Here is a 21,114-nt window from a genome sequence, read left to right on the forward strand (position 1 = left end):
TGCTGCTGCGCTTTTTTTTTTTAATTGATAAAAACAAATCATATTATTAAAAAAAAGCCTATTTCTTTTAATCCTCCAACCCCCCAAATTAGCCCTGGACTATGATCCATGCCCTACAATGCCTACACATAGGCATCATCCTTTGTATGCGATTTGATTGTAAGCCATTGCTAGGGACAGTTAAGTGACAGAGCTGTCCCCTGTACACATGTTTCTTGCCTTTTTTTTTTTTTCTTTTTTTTTACTTTACAGCCTGCCAACTGCGATCTTGGCTGGCAGGCTGCTCACGGATCCCCGCTCTGTTTACTAGCATTGAACACGCGCAAGCGAACCTCGCCTCCAGGACTTTGACGCCAATCGGCGTTAGGTGGTCCTGGAGGTGCCACCCTCCCACCGCCCATCTTTGTGAGGCGGTCGGGAGAAAGTTAATAATAAACCCCTACAGGAGTATGACCCATGTCATATGTACCTGAGAGCAATTATACTTAAAAAACAAAGTGCCTGTGCTTATAATAAAATTTAGAGAAACCGAGAGCCCAATATAGTGTAGTATGTTATGCAAAAATAAAGTAAGGATAATCAGTGAGAAGAGTATACTCACAAGCGTGGGTTACCACATAGGCAACCACTGTATAGGCAGGTGAGGAGATTAGACCTGTCCTCACTCAGGGATAAGAAGTCGCTCTCTGTAGATCAAAAAAGAGGTAGATCACCCCTCCACCAGGGGTGGACACGGTATAGCAGTAGGAGAACAGAGGCGTCAGCAGGATAAAAATGGATAAAACCTTTAAAATTTGCTTGGAGGAAGTGGTGGACTTACCTCCATAAAGCAGACATGAAATACTGTCTGAATAGTAGCAATCACATTGCTGTACTGCACTTTTTGGGGTACTATATAATAAATGTGATTGCTACTATTCAGACAGCTCCTATAGCTATTAGAAACCAGGACAAGCTGCAGAAAAAAAAGTGGCACCTGGTTCCCTTTAAAGGAGTTCTTTCGCGAAAAAAGTAGGCAGTTAAAAAATGTGAAAGATGACAGGTTTTGGGCCAGTCCATCTTTTTAAAGGGGATTCTCAGGGCTTTCTTTGTTTTCAACAGCATTTCCTGAACAGTTGCAAAATTTAACTGACATAATAGTGTGCAAGTGATTAGGTAGGCCGGCTGGTATCTTGCTATTTTGGCAGTTAAACTGTTGTTCAGGAAATGCTGTTGAAAACAAAGAAAGCCCTGAGAATCCCCCTTAAAAAGATGGACTGGCCCAAAACCTGTCATCTGTCACATTTTTTAACTGCCTACTTTTTTCGCGAAAGAACCCCTTTAATGTATAGCGTGGTCAATAAACCACTTCATCAGAAGGGCTATACATCAATGGCCTCAACTTAACTTGCTTTATTATTCATCTGTATTAACTTCCTGTGTAGTCTCAGAAGTAAGACCCCCACATAGGCTGGCTTAACTCTTGTTTGAGTTTAATGTTAATGACGGGCACACTCTTTTGCTTCTACAGGGGGATGGAAAAAACAGTCTAGCATTATCAATAGTGAGCTGGAATTAAATCTGAAGGCTTTCATATTTGACATCTCAGCGTACTGATGATGAGGGAATCATGCAAGAACTTAGTTTCCAAGCTGAAGATAACATTTATATAATGTTCACATTAGAATGTTGAAGAGCTATGAAGGCTGCTTCTTTTTATCTAGTTTGCAGGCTTCAGTGCTAATTATTTGATTATACTCAATCATCTGCATCCAATATTTAACAGTCCTTGCATGTGTATACAAGGCTTAGCTTATTGATAGCTGTCCCCCTGGACATCAATGAAGGGGTGTAATCTGATTGGAATGCATAGGAAAAAGATTGTAACCCAATCCAGATGTTTATGTCATTTTATTTCTTTGGGTACTTAAAGAGTGTTGTAAATATTGTAAATGTTCCATCACTGGCCGTTTTGGCCGGGACACGGACTGTTTTGGCCAGGTGCTCCGCGCTAGCTGTTACTAATATGTGATAAGCAAAAGTTCTTAGTATATTTAGAAATCATTGCTTCCTTCAAATAATATTACTAAAGGTTACTAAAGACACTTTAGCCTGCAAATAGTATGCTGAGAACCATCTGTAGAGTGATCCATACGACATTACAAAACAATGGTTCATTGCTTGCTGTACAGGGTCTACTGACAATGTTTCAAGCTGCCACACTTTGGCAGAAGGTGCTATTATGGCGGTGAATAGAGTTTCTCCATTCTCAGCCGGTTGACATTGCCAAAAGTAAACTATGCTATCTCGCCAAGCCAATCAGATGTCTGTTCAAAAATATTTTAGTTGGAATAAAAAAAAAAAAAAGAAGAAGAAGAAAGAAATACTGCCTGTAATTTCTTTTACAATGTTAGCTTGCTACTTTTCTTTATTTAGTGATGTTTGTTGTAACAATTTTTTTTATATTAAAGAGGAACTTTACAGATTGTAACTTAATAAATAATTTTTTTTTTGTTTTGTTTTGTTTTACTATATTCATTTATAAATGATTTAGTCAATGTTTGCCCATTGTAAATTTTTTCTTCACCCCGATTTACATTCTTAACTTTCTCGGCGTTCAGCTTCTGCTGGATTTCTGTGCAAATGTGATCCAATTTCCATAACCTTTTTTCCTATAACTCAACAAAATGTGTCAAGCAAGGGTTGCAAGCAATTTTGAGTGTAATGAAAGCTTGAAACACAAAATCTAAACTAAATTTCAAATTACTCCCCAAGATCTCTGATCATTTATACTTCTAAGCTGCAGATGCTAGACCTGTGCTAACACGAATGTAAAGGAGGCCATACATCTAGAGATGATGAGCAGAGTTGACCAGGAGATAAATCTTTCTCTAATCAAATCTGATGAGAGATAGATCGATCGGCTCCCCATACTCTGCAGGCCAATTACTGATAAATTTCAACATGAAATTGGCCACTGACCCCAAGTGTAAAAATGTACTCATGGATGTGCATTTATACATTAGCTGTGCGCACGGTGCCCATCTGTCTTCAGAATCCCCCGCAGATTATTGTTGGTAGGTAGCCAGGTCTAGGTGCCCCCAGTATAGGCTAGAAAGGTACAGGTAACAATAATAACAGTAACATTTCTATAGCACTTTTCTCCCATAGGACTCAAAGAGCTTAGGCTCTCTCAGATTCAGCAGACTTCTGCAAATGCCAAGCTGATCAGGTGGGTTTTCAGTCTGGATTTAAACACATCCAGAGATGGAGCTGTCCTGATCTGCTGTGGTAAGGAGTTCCATAATGTAGGGGCAGCATGACAAAAGACTCTGGGACCAAAAGTTTCCAGGTGGATTCTGGGTATGACTAGATTATTAGAACCTGTGGATCTGAGATTGCAGGGATTGCTACGCAGCTGCAACATTTCTTTCATGTATCCAGCGCCCAGATTGTGTAGTGATTTAAATGCCAGTAGGCTGATCTTGAATAGGATCCTCGATTTTATAGGTAGCCAGTGAAGGGAGTGCAGGACTGGTGTTATGTGGCAGTGACGAGGTTGATGGTCAACAGTCTGGCAGCAGTATTCTGTATCAGCTGTAGGCGCTACAGGTCCTTTTTTGGAAGGCCAATGTAGAGAGCAGGTGTCGCTCAGTATAGGTTATGTAGGTACAGGTGTCCCCCTATATAGGCTAAATAAGTACAGGAGCCCCACAATATAGACTAGGTAGGTAAAAGTGTACCCCTGTATAGGCTACGTAGATACAGGTGTTGCTCACTATAGACAGGTGGGTACAGGTGCCCCCCTCTATAGCTAGGTAGGTACAGGTGTCCTCCTGCATAGGCTAGTTAGCTATAGGTGTCGCTCAGTATAGGCTAGGTAGAAACTGGTGTCGCTCAGTATAGGCTAGGTAGGAACAGGTGTCCCACTATATAGGCTAGGTAGGTACAGGTGTTTCCCTGTATAGGCTAGGTAGGTACAGGAGCCCCACAGTATAGACTAGGTAGGTACAGGTGTCCCACTATATAGGCTAGGTAGGTACAGGTGTTTCCCTGTATAGGCTAGGTAGGTACAGAAGCCCCACAGTATAGACTAGGTAAGTACAGGTGTCCCTCTGTATAGGCTAGGTAGATACAGGTGTCTCTCAGTATAGGCTAGGTAGATACAGGTGTCACTTAGTATAGGCAGGTAGGTACAGGTGTCCCCCTGTATAAGCTAGCTAAGTACAGGTGTCACTCAGTATAGGCTAGCTAGGTACAGGAGCCCACCAGTATAAGTTAGCTAGGTGTCAGGGCTCCTGTACAATGTAGGCAGCAATAGCAAAGTTAGAATTAGTGCCCCCCCAACCCCCTCGATCCAGCCACTTACTTATCAACTGTGCTCCAGTGAGCGCAGCATTCCTCTCTGCACAGCTCCGGTATCCTCCGGTATGAGGAGGATCAGGACTGAGCAGCGTCATAACGTTGACGTCGTCATGACATAATTGACGTCATGATGCTGCACAGTCCCCGTATAGCTATAGGAAGGGTTTCTGATACTGAAACCTGGATAATTAACATAAGATTGTCCTGAATAATTCATTGTTTTCTACTATATGTCATTATAGTTCCTCTTTAATTAGTCTGCTCACATCTTAACTTGGTGTTATTGGTATGTTTAAACCAGAGAACCCGATACAAACTATTACAAAAAATACATTGAAAAGGTTTAAACTTTACAAACCAGTTTATTATTTGGGTTGCAGGTTTGCCATGTGAATCTGGAGGGCCAACCCTTTTACTCCAAGAAGGATAAGCCTCTGTGCAAGAAGCATGCCCATGCCATCAATGTGTAAGAATCACCTCTGGCTCCGCTACTAGAGACAAGCAGCTGAAAGAAACGCAAATAGAAAAAAAAGTCATGTTTTGTCAACATATATTGCTGTATATTTTAACTTACTGCACAAGATGGTGCAATGAATCCAGTTTTGTACATCTATGCAAGTAATATCATATGGCAACAATTACATTGTTTGAATTTATAAATCTATGCAACAACAACATCTGAAAAATGGTTGCTTTTGAAAACTTTAACATTGCTATGCACATAAGTGTGCATTATTTTTTTTTAGTAGGGAAGAAAAGTGAATAAAATGTAAACCAAGACCTTGACAAGCTGGGGGTAAAGAACAATACTTACAGCATTGGTTATACCTAGAATGATATTTGGATGCTACTTGCATCTCTTCCTTCCTTCTACTCGTTTACTAGTTGCCCTTAAAAATTTCAACTGAAACAACATTTTTTTGCTCTAGAAAGGTCGTAAGTATTTTAGGCTCTTGTGACAGGTATTGAATGTTATTATATTTTATAAAATGTTTGCAAATGTTTTAATGCTGATTGCTTTTGCTTCAATCCGCAAGGCCTGCTTAGGCCCATGTTTACACTAACGATAGATACAGTATAGCACCACTCACAGCATGGAGTGTCTAGCAAGGTGTGGGGTCCAAAAATGGCATAACAATATAAAATGTGTTAATTCTATTTTAAAACATCACAATGTCCTTGTTTATATTCACCACCTGATATATATTTTGCGCCACAGGAAAAAGTCACTTCCTTGACGCCAAAGGGGCTTAATAGACACACATTTCTCAAGTCTGCTGCAGCTTTGTACAAGCACTCAGAGAAGTCATTGTTCTGATGATGCTGATGGGAGATTGAACACAGAGCTTCAGCCCTAGCAGAAAAATAAGCAGAGTGCCAAGCAGCCAGATGTATGGTATTTTTAGAGCTGCCATGGATAGTGTTTTAAAATAAATGAACTGCATCTTCGCCAAAAAAGGAAGTGCAGCTCCACTGTTTATATGATAGTCCCCCGGCACCTTTCTAAGCTTAGAGGGATTCGGCCATGCAGTCTGGTTGTCAGAACAGAGCAGTCCCAAAACAATGCTCAAAAGAAAGAAATGAATCTTTAACCATTAGCCAAATAGATGCTTTGAGGATGTACGTAATCTCATAATACAAATTTTTTTTTTAAATACTATTAAAGTTTACCCTCCTAGGCACATAGTGATCCTCTGCTCAAATAACAGGTTTTAGGGAAATGCCAAAGTGATCTGATTAACTAATACTGAAAAAATGGACCTTTAAAGGGACACTTAAGTAAAAAAAAAAATATGTTTTACTCACCTGGGGCTTCCAATAGCCCCCTGCAGCTGCCCGGTGCCCTCGCCGTCTCCCTCCGATCCTCCTGGCCCCACTTCCTGTTTCGGTGACAGGAGCTGACAGGCTGGGGACGTGAGTGATTCTTCGCATTCCTGGCAACAATAGCTCCATCTATGCTGCTATAGCATATATCATATACCATATAGCAGCATAGAGGGTGCTAATGTGTCTGGGAACGCGAAGAATCACTCGCGTCCCCAGCCTGTCAGCTCCTGTCACCGAAACAGGAAGTGACTGCCGGCGGGGCCAGGAGGATCGGAGGGAGACGGCGAGGGCACCGGACAGCTGCAGGGGGCTATTGGAAGCCCTAGGTGAGTACAACTCATTTTTTTTGTTTGACTTAAGTGTCCCTTTAAGGCTAGGTTGAGATGGGCATGCAAGTATGCAAACTGAATGCTAAGTAAATATCAGGGACATGGACCTTTATTCTGCTTTCCAGTGTATCTAACGTTCATCAACAATCAGAGTCAAGCAAGAAATCTCAGATGTTATGGTGTTTGAATAGATACATCAGGCAGTATCAGGCAGCAAACCAAATACCATTAATGAATGATTGCTGGTTGACATCAACCATTGTACCATCCATCTGCACCTAGAAAAATGACAAAGTGTACCATCCATCTGCACCTAGCCAAACACTATAGTGAAAGCAAAACTGAACTGTATGCCTTGCATGTAGTTCATGAGAAATGTCAGCATCAGTAGTTTAATATATATATATATATATATATATATATATATATATATATATATATATAATGTATTCAATTGATTTGCATCAAGGCAGACATACAGTTTTTATATTATATAAGGCAGATAGACCATATCATGTATTTCAACAATTCAAATTAAACCACATAGTAAGTGGAGGTTATGGCAGGTTTTGAGGCGATTTAGAGAGAATGGCATTGTGAGCTTTATACTTTATACGGTGCATATTTCTGAGTAGCATATGAAAGTTAGGGCTAAAGCAGTGAAAAGCTAAGGTCCATGGTGAAAAATTGTATCGGTAAGTTAGCACGAACCCTTTTAATCTGTATATTGTCATTGCTTATTGGCCATTAAGCTCAAGGAATGTGTCTTTAAATATTGTTAAATACTTAACCATTGAGATGATGTAAATTTCAAAAAGAAACAAAGATTATCTATCCGGCCATTTAGAAGACAACTAAACAGAATCTGACACAATCTGTGAAATATAGGCAAGCTTTAACACTGGCCACTTAGAGACAGACAAGTGTTATAATTGGCTTCTGAGAGACAGTTCTATGAAGTTGTTTTTGAAGTAAAACAAAAAAACTGACAAAAAAGTTAAACACAAGGCTACGCTGATCTGGACACTTGTTTATCCAGTGTGTTTAATATTAACATTTCATGCAATATGTGTTGTATCACAAACCAGCACATACAGTACTTGCCTTGAGCTTGTTCTATTGGCAGCTGTCTCCAATTTAAACTTGAAATATTTATAACTTTTTTATACTACATAAAAAAAAACCTCTTGTTAATCTCACAAATATGTTGTTTAACTGTTGACAACAACTGAGATACGCATATATAATATTATTGAAACAACAGAATACATGTGTAAACCATTCCCATGAATATTTATACTAGTAGAGCGCACTCAATTTTAAATTGATATGGCTCTTTGGCTTTCTGGTGCTTTAAAATACTATCAAGTAATTCAGTTTAAAGCTTTGAAAGGAGAGCTATTTCAAAGTTGACACTGACAAGTCTTGATTTAGTGTAATAATAGTTTGCATAACTGAATTCATTTGTATAATGCTTTAGACTGGATGGGTTCATCAACTTTCTGTAAGAAAGACATACAGATGTTTAAACGGTCAGTAGACCATTATTGCCAAAGGATGAGGCAGAATATTGATATGGGCAACTTACCCCCAAATCAAACAACACCAATAACCACCCAAGAAACATCCATTCCTACATACCCTCTGCAATAGGTCAGGTCTAGTTATTTAATTCAATAGCAACTATGGAATATAGGCTAGATAGTGCGTGCTGTTTTCATATAACTAATATATTAAGACTTATTTAATATTTTTTCCCTGTTTGTGCCAACTTTATATGGCTTGAATACTTTTTTGAACTATGTTATATACAAGCTTTTAAATCAGCAGTATTACTATAGTAACAGACAGCAAGCCATACTTTGCTTTTAATGCAAGTGCACTGTTACTTTTGCATCACAATACGTGTGCCTTTTTATGTGTGTATATTTATAAAGAATTTTGCATACAGATATTTCTTTAAATAGTTATAGAGTTTAAAAGTTTTTAAATTTAAAAGCATGAAATACTGCCGTACTAATTAAGGCACCTAGTTACGCAACGATTTTATCTAATTATGCCTTTTGAGTGTGACTAATTACACAGGTAATACGTTTTAATACGTTTTTTACTGAAAAAAAATTAAAAATACAAAAATATTTATGATAAAAATAGCTACTTATTAACAAATTATCAGAGGAGAGATTTTATTTTAAAAGCAGTTATTTATAGATTTGAAATTTGCTGTACTCTATTGTGTTGTGTGTTATTTAGTGTGTGAATAATGATAGATTTGGAATTAAGCTGTTTGATAAAACAACTTTAGATAAGTGTGATATCTTGAGGGATTTAACTTCTTCGGTTCCTCTAATTGCTTATATATTTAATTTAGTGATAAACAAGTTGAAATGGGTTTTAGGACTAAATACCGCTCTGTCTTGAATTATGGTTACATGACACAAAGGAAAAAGCACATTAATATCTAATAATTATAATAATTAGTTTAGATGTGGGGCATAGTTTTTCTCTGGATGCTTATTACACACACTTTGATCATCTTATGTTACACCAGATCAAACTTTTACCCCAGTTAACTGCCCTGCAAATTAATGGTGGCAGATGTGTCTTCAGCATGAGGTCAATGGTCTTGGTAGACTAAGCCATGCTAAAAATAATTTTAGGTTCCTGTAGACAGATATGTTTACTTTATTGTACTGCAGGTTTCCAGATTATGGATTTACATATTAAAACGTGCAGTCTTTGTGAGGATTGGTCAGTGTTTACAGAGCAGTAAAAAGGAACAAAATGCAACTGTACACTATATGTAATAAGTTTACGATGCCCACGAATTGAAATCATAAAGGGAAAATCCACTTTATTTTGCAACTAATTACTCTTGAATTTCTCAACAATATCACAGAAATAGTATTTCAGGAAGATTTTTCTGAAATAGTATTTCAGGAAGGGTTACAAAGAAGTACAATTTGAGTTTTGGAAATGCTTACCTGGCTACATAGTTAAATGGAAAAATAATTTCCAATGCAAAACAATTTGTGCAGCACCCATCTATGTTTATGGTCATTTTAAAATTAAAGTGGAATTTTCATTAAATGTTGTAGTTTGCTTGTATCAATACATTGGGTATTGTGTTTTTGCTTGTACCAATTAAATAATAGCGCATCAAGCTTCAACAACAAATTAGAACGCTTTATTACATAAGGCTGACTCAGTTTCTAAATTGCTGTTTTTTAGTGTTGACATCAGGTAGGTGAAAAATGGCTCTGCCGGTAAACATTGCAGGTCTCTGCTGTTCTATAGAGAAAAGCTGAATATGAATTATAGCTAGCTTTTTTATTTATTATATTTTTTGTAAAGGGGTGGGTCAAATAGGAATATTTAAATTTAATATATGAGTTGTGACCTAAAACGTGTGCAACAGAGGATCAGACTTGTTTCCCTCCATACTGCTAGAAAGATTTACCATGCTTATTCTCCAATTATTTATAAGCGTATTTAGGATGCAACGCCGCCCAGAAACTTTCTTCTGCTTTGAAGAGAGAAGGGACGGCTGCGAACTAGAGAAGAGCTTCAGTTTCATCTAAGCCAATGAGGAACAGTACCTGCTATTTTAATTAGCTGGCAGCTGGTTAATAGTCCAGCAGATACTGGACTTTATTGTCAGTGGATATTTGCATGGAAGTTGGAATTGGAACTGCATCTGCATTACAAGTCTCTGTCAGGTTTTATTGTTCTATATGTCACCCAATAACTAATAGCCTCCCAACACCCTTCAAGACAACCCCTGTTAAACAGGTTACATTTAGCTTGTTATATACAGGAGAAAACATTTGACCTATGCAGTCAAAATGTGCGGCTATCCCATATTTGTGGATATCATAAGACAACCTAAGTCAATTGGTCATTTGGAAAGTGTCTGTTTTGAGATAATCTGCCATTGATAGGTCTTACAGCACACTCTTCTGCCCTTTTAGACATAAACTCATAGCACAAGCAAAAGCATGTTTGCGCACCAATCTGTGAAAAACAAAAAGTGATGGTTATATGGTCAGCTTTACCACACATCATTACTCATTGCAGTATTACAGGCCAATAGTGTAGCTTTATGATACTTAGGATGAGTAGCTCTTGGGACATTTTTACAGTTTTGCCCAAATGTACTTACCCTAACTGGCTGATCCGCCATGGTCACAGTCATTCTCCCAGCAGGCTGTGCAGTATGAAGGTGGATGGGATACAGATCTACCAATCTGCATAGTCATAAGGAGAAAATAAAAAAAATAATAAATGTATGTCATGTCATGATAGCATACTATTTCTTTTGCTCGCCTCCATGTTTTATATACAAATCGTTATGGAGGTAATGTAACAATGTACAAATATTTAGTAGCAATAGTATCTGGCCGGCTAGTAATTTCAACAATCCAGCAAAATCTGGCACACAGAACACCAATGTGCTTTCTTGTTATGATTTACTGTACTTAGTACAATGTTAGTGAGTAAACATTGTGGATTTTCTAACACTGCCTATCACAGCAATGAAGCTGGAAAATAAAGCATTGATATTTTTAAACAGTATATTTAAATGTGAAACAAATAGCTTTGCTACACAAGAGCTATTTAGCTAAGTTTTGTTGACAGAAGCTACAGCATAGTTGATTTTGTAACTGTAACAGGAATGCATGTAAAAGAAAGTTTTTTTTGTATGTGTTCTGTCAGTTAAAAATATGTATGACATTGTTGCTTTCATAAGGAATGTACATTCATTTCCATGGACATTAGCACACACATATCTACTGCACAACACCCGAGGGCTTTTTACAGAGAAATATCATACAAGTTTATTATATTAAAATGTGACCTATTTACAGACTAAAAGGCAAGCTTCTGTAGTGTACAAAGTCAGGACAAAGGAATAACATTTCATTCGTGGCACTTTTTATACACATACTGTGTACATTGATCAACCAAAACATTAAAGCATACCTGAGGGGAAAAAAGATACTTACCGCTGTAGAGGGACGCCTCTGTTTAGTCCAGAGGCTTCCCTGATCTTCTTACAGTTCTTGTGCTTGGTCCCTGTAAACATATCAATATTGTTGCCATCCGTGTATGAGTGCGGCTGAATTGCGCAGGTGCCAGTACGATCCTTGCCTGCGCAGTAGCATGAAGTTGCACAGGCACAGATTTCTTCTCTGTGTATGAGCGGCTTTGTGCTACTGCTCAGGCACAAACCCTTCTGGCGCTTGGACTCATACATGGAAGGGAAAGTAGATGATCCTGGCCAGCAGTGAAGTGGTTGAGGAGAATCAGGGAGGTCTATTTTTTTTTTTTTTTTTAGCCTACCCCTGTGCTACCAAAATTGTTCTGACTGGTCAAGGCATGGATTTAAAGAGAATCTGAAGCCAGTTTAAAAACTGTTTTTTACCTTATATATATCTGAGGCATGTTTGCCCCTGCTAAAACGCCGCTATCCCGCGGCAGAACGAGGGGTCTTTACCCTCCAAATCCCCTGGGGCACACTTCCTGTAGAGGCAGAGCTTTCATTCATAGATCTGACTTTTTTCCCCAGCATATCCTACAGATGCTTAATTGGATTGATATCAGGGATCACTCATATAAATGTAAGTGATTTGTCAGACCAGGCCATATTTTTCCATTATTCATTGGTCCAGACTCCAGCTCTGATAATCACTGTAGACACTTTCATTGGTTGGCAAGACTCAACATGGGTGACTGGTATGCAGCTCTGTACACTGAAAGCTGTGATGCACTGTGCGTTGTAATACTTTTACAAGATTTTAGAGCTTTTTTGTCATTTATACTACAGTAGCTTTTCTGTGAAATCAGACAGGTTATTCTTTACTGCTGCTTGCTTCAAGGATGCTCGGGAGTCTGTGTAGCCATCACAATTGTCCCTTGCAAAAGTTACCACCCTCCCCCCTTCCAGTTATTCCAATGCAACATCTTCAAGAACTAACTGTTAATTTTCTGTCTAATATATCCCACCCCTCAGCAGGTGCCTTATCCACTTCACCTGTCAGTGGTTTTAATGTTGTGGATGATCAGTACATGGTGTAATAGGTATTATACAACATGAGTTGTGAGTTTTTACTATTTTACCTATTGCAATAATATTTATGCCTTAAAAATTATATTAGTCTGCAAATAACCACAATTTATTTTTCTCTGTTGGTCTGTGTGGTGTATTGTGTGCTTGTAATCAAAATGCTTTACTTAATAATATTGCGAAAGAGTTCATCGACAGCCAGTCTGTACATAGTAGCTCTTGAAATACAATTGCTATGGGTATATTACATATCATGGCCTTTATTCATTACATTTTGGGCCTTAGTCAATTCACTTTTTCTCCTTAGTTTTCTCCTAGATGAAATTTTCACACCCCACCAATAAAAAGCCATGCCAGCAGCAAGCAAGAAAATAATTTGGTAGTACTTTTTCATCTACGTTTTGCAGAGTGCTAAAATATTTTAAACAGAAGTGGAAAATGATCTCCGAAGAGAAGACTTAGGGGCCCATGGCCCTTATTCAATCCACCTTATCGCCTAGGGTTTCTGCTAGGAGATCATTTTTCATCTTCTGTTTAAAATAACTATTCAGCACTCTGCAATTCAAACAGTACCAAAAAGTAGATGAAAAAGTACTATCTAAATTATTCTGAATATTTTCTTGCTTGCTGGTGGCTTAAAATGCATATTATTGATTAGTTGTGTAAATATCACCTAGCAGAAAACCTGGGGGAAAAAGGGCCCACTGCCCATACACAATTACATTTTCTCCTGAGTTATGTTCTTGGAGCTATATGTAAAAAGAGAGCCCAATATAGTGTAGTGAGTATTGACAATTGGGTAAATGAAAGAAGTATAATATATACTCACAAACCAGGGTTACCTCCAAGTAACCACTGTACAGGCAGGTGAGGAGATTAGCCTGTCCTCACTCAGGTTTAAAACGTCGCTCTCTGTAGACAGGAGAAAGAAAGGGGTAACCCCCATATCAATTATAACGTAATGAAGAACAGAGGCGCCAACAGGATAAAATCAATTCTTAAAACTTTTAAAATTGCTTAGGAGGCAGTAGTGGACTTACCCCACACAAGCAGACACAAAAAATGTGTATTCAAAACAATCAAATTTATTAGTACACTCCAGGGTTTTTTGCAACGCGTTTCACAGGTATATTCCAGCTTCCTCAGGCAATAAATCGTCTATTGAAATGTATGGGCAGGGGGTGGTGAGGTGTGGGTGGGGAGGAAGTGTGAGGAGAGAAATAAATATCCTAGTGGGTAAAGGGGATGTATACCCTCCCATCCCCTTTACCCACTAGGATATTTATTTCTCTCCTCACACTTCCTCCCCACCCACACCTCTCCACCTCCGCCCATACATTTCAATAGATGATATTAATTACTGTAAAAATAACACTCAACAATATGTACATTACTCTGAGGACACCTTATTTTTATCTGTCTTTTCAGTGTGCACTCTTATTTTTTATTGCCTGAGGAAGCGGGAATATACCTGCGAAACGTGTTGCAAAAAAACCCCTGGAGTGTACCAATAAATTTGATTGTTTTGAATACACAGTTTTTGTGTCTTCTTGCGGGGGGTAAGTCCACCACTGCCTCCTAAGCAATTTTAAAAGTTTTAAGAATTGATTTTATCCTGTTGGCGACTCTGTTCTTCATTATGTAACATATGTTCTTGGAGCTAATTTTCATTCTCTTTACAATAACCTTTCAGCATTTTACAATAGAAAGCGTACCCAAAAGATGGTGAAAAAGTACTATCAAAATTATTTTGAGTATTTTCTTGCTTGCTTGCAATTCCATTTTTCTCTTGCATTTTCTTGTTAACTTGTTAATAAAATGTCTTTTTAAGCCACCAGCAAGCAACAACATTTTCAGAATAATTTTGCTAGTAGTTTTTCACCTACTATTTGGTACTTTTTTAATTGCAAAGAGCTGAAAAATTATTTTAAAGAGAAGATGCAAAAATACCTCTTAGGAGAAAACTTAGGAGAAAAAGTGAATTACATATGGGCCCATGACTCTTATACTATTATTAATTAAAGCCAAAAGCGTTTGGTAATATTGACATCTAGGCAACCCTGTCTCTCTTCATATATTCCTAATTGTTTACTTCACAGTTGTAATTTGTGAATGTATCATACCTATGTTTTCTTCTGTAATAACAAATCTTAAGCAAATAACAGCGTGGACTTACACTGAATGAAAAATAAAAGTGTTTTGCTGCCCGCATGTCTAAGTATCATCTTTCAGAAATGTTATTGCTTCTTTAGACCGATTACTACACTGTATTAAAATGGCATAGCTGGACCTATAGATCCAAAATGCAGCTGGCTTGCAGAGCACATCCACTTTGATGTCAGCCAACTTGGCACTTCTAGAAATGGTATGACCTTGTCTGGACAGTGGCAACAGTGGCACTGATGCATTAAAATCTATCTACATAATCTTAATAATGTTTTACGCCTAACAATATGAAGGCCTTTCCTCGATATTCATTACATACTCTCAAGAGCATGGCAAAAAAGTCAATCTGGGGCTTCCAGCTCGAGTCCTGCTGGTTTTTAAAGAGGATTGCTGCAACTCAGCTATGGCCCAACCATATCACACATCACTCACCATCTCCACTGCCTGTTTGAGGGGGTGAATGTCTGCTGCAGGCACAATCCTCTCCATCTCACCTTCTTCATTGTCTACAGGCATAGTTTTGGCAGGGGTGACATAATGGAGGGGGCACACCACTGTGAGAAAAACATGGGGCTCTGGGATGCACAATGCCAATGAACCACCATCCTGTCATTTGCTGTTGGAGGTAGCTGTGGCTTAGGAAGGTGGTAGCGACACAATCTCAGCACTGGCTCAAGGAGGAGATAATTTGCTGGGGTAGGTGTGAGTGTGTGTGTGTGTGTGTGTGTGTGTGTGTGTGTGTGTGTGTGTGTGTGTGTGTGTGTGTGTGTTGATATAACCTCAAAAATCCAAGGTTCCTTAGGTGAGAATGTAAGGTGGGGGGTATGAGTGGGTAGTTCATCTTTTAGGTGGGTGGGGCAGAATGGTGGTAGACAGTTTAATAGGGACAGCATAAAAGAAATGCTCCAATATAGGCACCAGCTGTCATTTCTAGGGAGCCTTGGCTACCTGGTTCTTGGAATTTCTCCAGTGCTACTTAAGGTTTTAGCATAAGGTTGTTCATTTTGGCCTATATCCTATTAATTTATCTTCTGAGCTTTCTCCAAGAAGATATTTCCAATCCTCACAAATAATAATAATAATAATAATAATAATAATAATAATAATAATACCTTCAAAGACTTTGCCATGCAAGAAATAATCTAAATAATGGTGCCCAAACACGGTACAATAAAAATGTTAAATTTTCCTGTTTATTTGACCAAAATTATTGAATTAAGTGAAAGTAAAAAATAATCTTTTTATTATTCAAGAAAAACAAACAATTATACTGTTTTTTCAATAAAAATCCGATCGGACATGTTGGAAAAATCTTTATATTCGATCTATTGGAATAATCAAACGAAATTATCTAATAAAAAAAAAATGTAAACATTGTACCATGTATGGGCTCCATAAGTTTGATATTAATTAGTATAATTACTTTTTAGCAGTTTTTCAAATACTAGGTGCTGAAAAGTTACTTGGATAAGGGCTGTTATCTTCACCCTATTTTTTTGGTATATAACACTGAGCACTTAGCAAAAAAAACCACAAAAATAAGGAGATAAAAGATATAACATTGGAGACTACACATGTTCTTGGTGGCCCAACCCAGTGATAGGAGTTGAAAGAAATCTCTTGAGCAACAGATCAAAAACTCAGAGGCTCTGAGGGCCGATTCACACCATGCTCGCTGCCCAAAAAATGACCACAATGGAGTATCAAACGTGCAGAATGTGTTGTGGCATTAATTGTTGTGGTCTGTTGCAGAAAATTCAATCTGGTAAATATTTTCCAGACAGCAGATTCTATTGCTATTAGTCAGATGAATGGCATGTGTCTGCACCACAATAGCATCTGACCCATTTCATATCCCTATTTAAACTATAATTGTAGTTTATATTATTATTACTGTATTTTAAAAACATATTAACAATGTCCAACAATTTCCTTATCTAAAAGCTTACCTCCAACCACTCAAGCCCATTTGCAATTAACTTTATCTCCTGAGTATTCTTCTAGGAGATAATTTTTCATCTTCAATTTAAAATAACTTTTCAGCACTTTTCAACTGAAAAAGTACCAAAAAGTAGGTGGAAAAGTACTATTAAAATTATTTTGAGTATGTTCTTGCTTACTGGTGGTTTAAAGGGCATTTTATTGACAATTTTGAAAATATCACCCAGGAGAAAATGATGGAGAAAAAGTTAACCACTTGCCGACCGCCTTAAGCCGATGGGCGGTGGCAAAGGCTGGGCCCAAACGACCGCAATACGCCCATCGGCGGCGGGCGTGGTTATGCGGCGATCGCGTCACGTGTGACGCCAACTGCCTCCGCTGACAGGCTCCACCCACCTGGCGCAGTAGCCCGCCAGCCGTTTGGAAGCGCCGGCGGGTTATTAGTTGCTCGATCGCCGCATACAAAGTGTATAATACGCTTTGTAATGTATACAAAGCGTATTATACAGGCTGCCTCCTGCCCTGGTGGTCCCAGTGATCGAGAGACCACCAGGGCAGGCTGCAGCCCCCCAGGTAAGCACCCAAGCACATTGATCTGCCCCCCCCTTCCCTCTGATCACCCACAGCACCTCTCAGACCCCCCCTGCCCACCCCCCAGACACCTGTTTGCACCCAATCACCCCCCTAATCACCCATCAATCACTCCCTGTCACTATCTGTCAATGCTATTTTTTGATTAGGTCCTAAACTGCCCCCTGGGGGCTCCTGATCACCCCCCACTCTCTCAGATCCTCCCCAGACCCCCCCGTGTACTGTATACATCTATCCTCCCCTGTAATCACCTGTCAATCACCCGTCAATCACCACTTGTCACTGCCCCTATCAGATCAGACCCTAACCTGCCTCTTACGGGTATCTGATCACCCACCCACACCATCAGATCGCCCGCAGACCCACCCTCAGATCACCTCCAAAGTGCATTGTTTACATCTGTTCTGCCATCTAATCACCCACTGATCACCCATCAATCACCCCTGTCACCACCTGTCACTGCTACCCATCAGATCAGACCCTAATCTGCCCCTTGGACACCCAATCACCCGCCCACACCCTCAGAATGCCCTCAGACCCCAGCCCTGATCACCTCGCCAGTGCATTGCTTGCATCTATTCCCCCCTTTAATCACACCTTGAGACACCCATCAATCACCTCCTGTCACCACATGTCACCCCCTAGCACACCTACCCATCAGATCAGGCCCTAATTTGCCCCGTGTGGGCTCCTGATCACTCGGCCAAACCCTCAGATCCCCCTCAGACCCCCTTCCAATCGCCTCCCCAGTGCATTGATTGTATCTATTTTCCCCTCTAATCACCCACTGAGACTCCCATCAATCACCTCCTGTCATCCCCCTAGCACTCCTATCCATCAGATCAGGCCCTAATCTGCCTCCTGCGGGCTCCTGATCATCCAGCCAAACCCTCACCCGTCCCACCGCAGTGACAGAATTTTTTTTTCTGATCACTGCTGGTCTCTACGACTTAATTGTGGCTGAGACCAACCGTTATGCCACACAATACGCAACCGCCAATCCAAGAAGCTACCATGCCCAGCCTTTTCAGTGGAAACCACTCTAAGTTTCCGAACCTAACATTTTTTGGGGCCTTCTCCTTAACATGGGTCTAGTCAAAAAGTCTACGCACCCAATACATCACATGCCCATGTTCTCTGCTGCCATGTCCAGGTCACGATTTGAGAACATCCTGCACTTCCTGCACTTCAGTGCCAATACAACCTGTAATCTAAGAGGTCATCCTGCTTATGACCGGTTCCACAAAATTTGCCCCCTCATAGACCAGCTGTCATCAAAATTTGCAGATGCTTATACCCCTGAACAGTCATTTTGAGGCATTTGGTTTCCAGACTACTCACGGTTTTGGGCCCCGAAAATGCCAGGGCAGTATAGGAACCCCACAAATGACCCCATTTTAGAAAGAAGACACCCAAAGGTATTCCGTTAGGTGTATAACGAGTTCATAGAAGATTTTATTTTTTGTCACAAGTTAGCGGAAATTGATTTTTATTGTTTTTTTTTTCACAATGTGTCAATTTCCGGTAACTTGTGACCAAAAAAAAATCTTCTATGAACTCACCATACTCCTAACAGAATACCTTGGGGTGTCTTTTTTCTAAAATGGGGTCACTTGTGGGGTTCCTATACTGCCCTGGCATTTTAGGGGCCCTAAACCGTGAGGAGTAGTCTTGAAACCAAATGTCTCAAAATGACCTGTGAAATCCTAAAAGGTACTCATTGGACTTTGGGCCCCTTAGCGCAGTTAGGGTGCAAAAAAGTGGGCCCCTTAGCGCAGTTAGGCTGCAAAAAAGTGCCACACATGTGGTATCGCTGTACTCAGGAGAAGTAGTATAATGTGTTTTGGGGTGTATTTTTACACATACCCATGCTGGGTGGGAGAAATATCTCTGTAAATGGACAATTGTGTGTAAAAAAATCAAAACATTGTCATTTACCGCGATATTTCTCCCACCCAGCATGGGTATGTGTAAAAATACACCCCAAAACACATTATACTACTTCTCCTGAGTATGGCAATACCACATGTGTGGCACTTTTTTGCAGCCTAACTGCGCTAAGGGGCCCAAAGTCCAATGAGCACCTTTAGGCTTTACAGGGGTGCTTACAATTTAGCACCCCCCAAAATGCCAGGACAGTAAACACACCCCACAAATGACCCCATTTTGGAAAGTAGACACTTCAAGGTATTCAGAGAAGGGCATGGTGAGTCCGTGACAGATTTCATTTTTTCTGGTCACAAGTTAGCAGAAATGGAAATGTCATTTTCCGGTAACTTGTGACAAAAAATAAAATCTTCTATGAACTCACCATGCCTCTCAGTGAATACTTTGGAATGTCTTCTTCAGAAAATGGGGTCATTTGGGAGGTATTTATACTATGCTGGAATTTTAGCACCTCGTGAAACATGACAGGTTGTAACGATTGTGGAATTCTCTCCGTGGTCAGCGCACAGGACGCGCGCTGACACTGCGGAAATCCTCCACAAGCGTATAATTTGAGAGAACCCAGCAAAAGGTGCAACGCACCTGTAGAGGGAAATTCCTGTAGGCAGATGGAGCTGTGGAGTACAGAGGAACAGATCCTCTGCCCTGCCAAAGACGCCAGATAGGAATTGTACGAAGGGAAGAAACGCAGGGCAAGATAGCCCTTCAAGAGAGAGAGTAAAGCGACAGAGTGTATGTGTGTCCACCAATCTAGTCGCCACCCTGCGACGATGAACACACAACCATGAAGATCAGGTGAGAAGGCAATCGCAAGAGATGGCGATTGCTAACAGTGACACAAAACAGAATAAGCACAGAGGAGGAATGTATGTATGTCCACCAATCCCGTCGCCAACCTGCAACGGTGAACACACAACAGAGGAAACCAAGTGAGAACGCAATCGCAAGAGAAGCGATAGTGAATGAGAATGAGCACAGGGACAGAATGTATGTGTGTGCACCAATCTAGTTGCCAACCCGCGACGGAGCACACACAACAGCAGAAACAGAGTAGGAACGCAATCGCGAGAGAGGCGATTGCCAGAGGTGACACAAGACTAAAGCAAGACAGGGCACGAGAGTAGCAAAGGCACAGCAAATCATACGATGAGAAGATAAGGAAAATAACAAACGCTAACTAAACGCGAACACTGCACTCATTCGCAACAGCGAACGCGTTTACAGCGCGATCTCCGCACGTTAAGCACAACAGAGACAAGCACGCCTAACTAACCACCGACACACAAACACTACAGAGAGAACGCGAGCGCTTGCTTAACGGTTAACTCAGCGAGCCTACAGCAAGCGTTCTTATGTAGAAAGAACAGAGGCGCCAGCAGGATAAAATCAGGTAATAAAATGTTTAAAAGTGCTTTGGAGGCCGCGGTGGACTTACCTCCTGTAAGCAGACACTATAAACTGTCAGTTCAAATCTAAATACATTTTATTGGCATACTCCAAGGGGGTCGCAACGCATTTCACAGGTGTAAATCTGCTTCCTCAGGCAATATAACATAGGAGCATACAACAGTAAAAGGTCTGGGTAACACCTGGCGCCTCAGACTGAGGCGCCAGGTGTTACCCGGACCTTTTACTGTTGTATGCTCCTATGTTATATTGCCTGAGGAAGCAGGTTTACACCTGTGAAATGCGTTGCGACCCTCTTGGAGTATGCCAATAAAATGTATTTAGATTTGAACTGACAGTTTATAGTGTCTGCTTACAGGAGGTAAGTCCACCGCTGCCTCCAAAGCACTTTTAAACATTTTATTACCTGATTTTATCCTGCTGGCGCCTCTGTTCTTTCTACATAATATTAATTATCCATCCTTGGTGGAAGGGGATACCCCTTTTTTCCTGTCT

At 40.0% G+C, this 21,114-nt stretch overlaps 1 protein-coding gene and 1 long non-coding RNA gene across 7 annotated transcripts in view; one reads left to right on the forward strand and one right to left on the reverse strand.

Moving 5' to 3' along the window:
• The window catches only part of LDB3 (LIM domain binding 3), a 332,821-nt gene extending 326,698 nt beyond the window's left edge, over positions 1 to 6,123 (forward strand). For 3 of the 6 annotated variants that reach the window (XM_068258594.1, XM_068258595.1, XM_068258598.1), the window contains one exon: positions 4,725 to 6,123. In XM_068258594.1, coding sequence (XP_068114695.1) covers positions 4,725 to 4,814 — 90 coding nt within the window. In that variant the 3' untranslated portion in view covers positions 4,815 to 6,123. The remainder of the gene's footprint in view (positions 1 to 4,724) is intronic. The other 3 variants (XM_068258597.1, XM_068258596.1, XM_068258600.1) reach the window with 2 other exon arrangements.
• LOC137536407 (uncharacterized) overlaps positions 4,683 to 21,114 on the reverse strand; it is a 79,127-nt gene continuing 62,695 nt past the window's right edge. Inside the window, exons 2-3 of the long non-coding RNA XR_011024556.1 lie at positions 10,663 to 10,747; positions 4,683 to 4,849 (exon numbers count right to left, since the gene is read on the reverse strand). This is a non-coding gene — a long non-coding RNA (uncharacterized lncRNA). The remainder of the gene's footprint in view (positions 4,850 to 10,662; positions 10,748 to 21,114) is intronic.

This window comes from Hyperolius riggenbachi, chromosome 10 (assembly GCF_040937935.1).
Source record: "Hyperolius riggenbachi isolate aHypRig1 chromosome 10, aHypRig1.pri, whole genome shotgun sequence".
NCBI lineage: Eukaryota > Metazoa > Chordata > Amphibia > Anura > Hyperoliidae > Hyperolius > Hyperolius riggenbachi.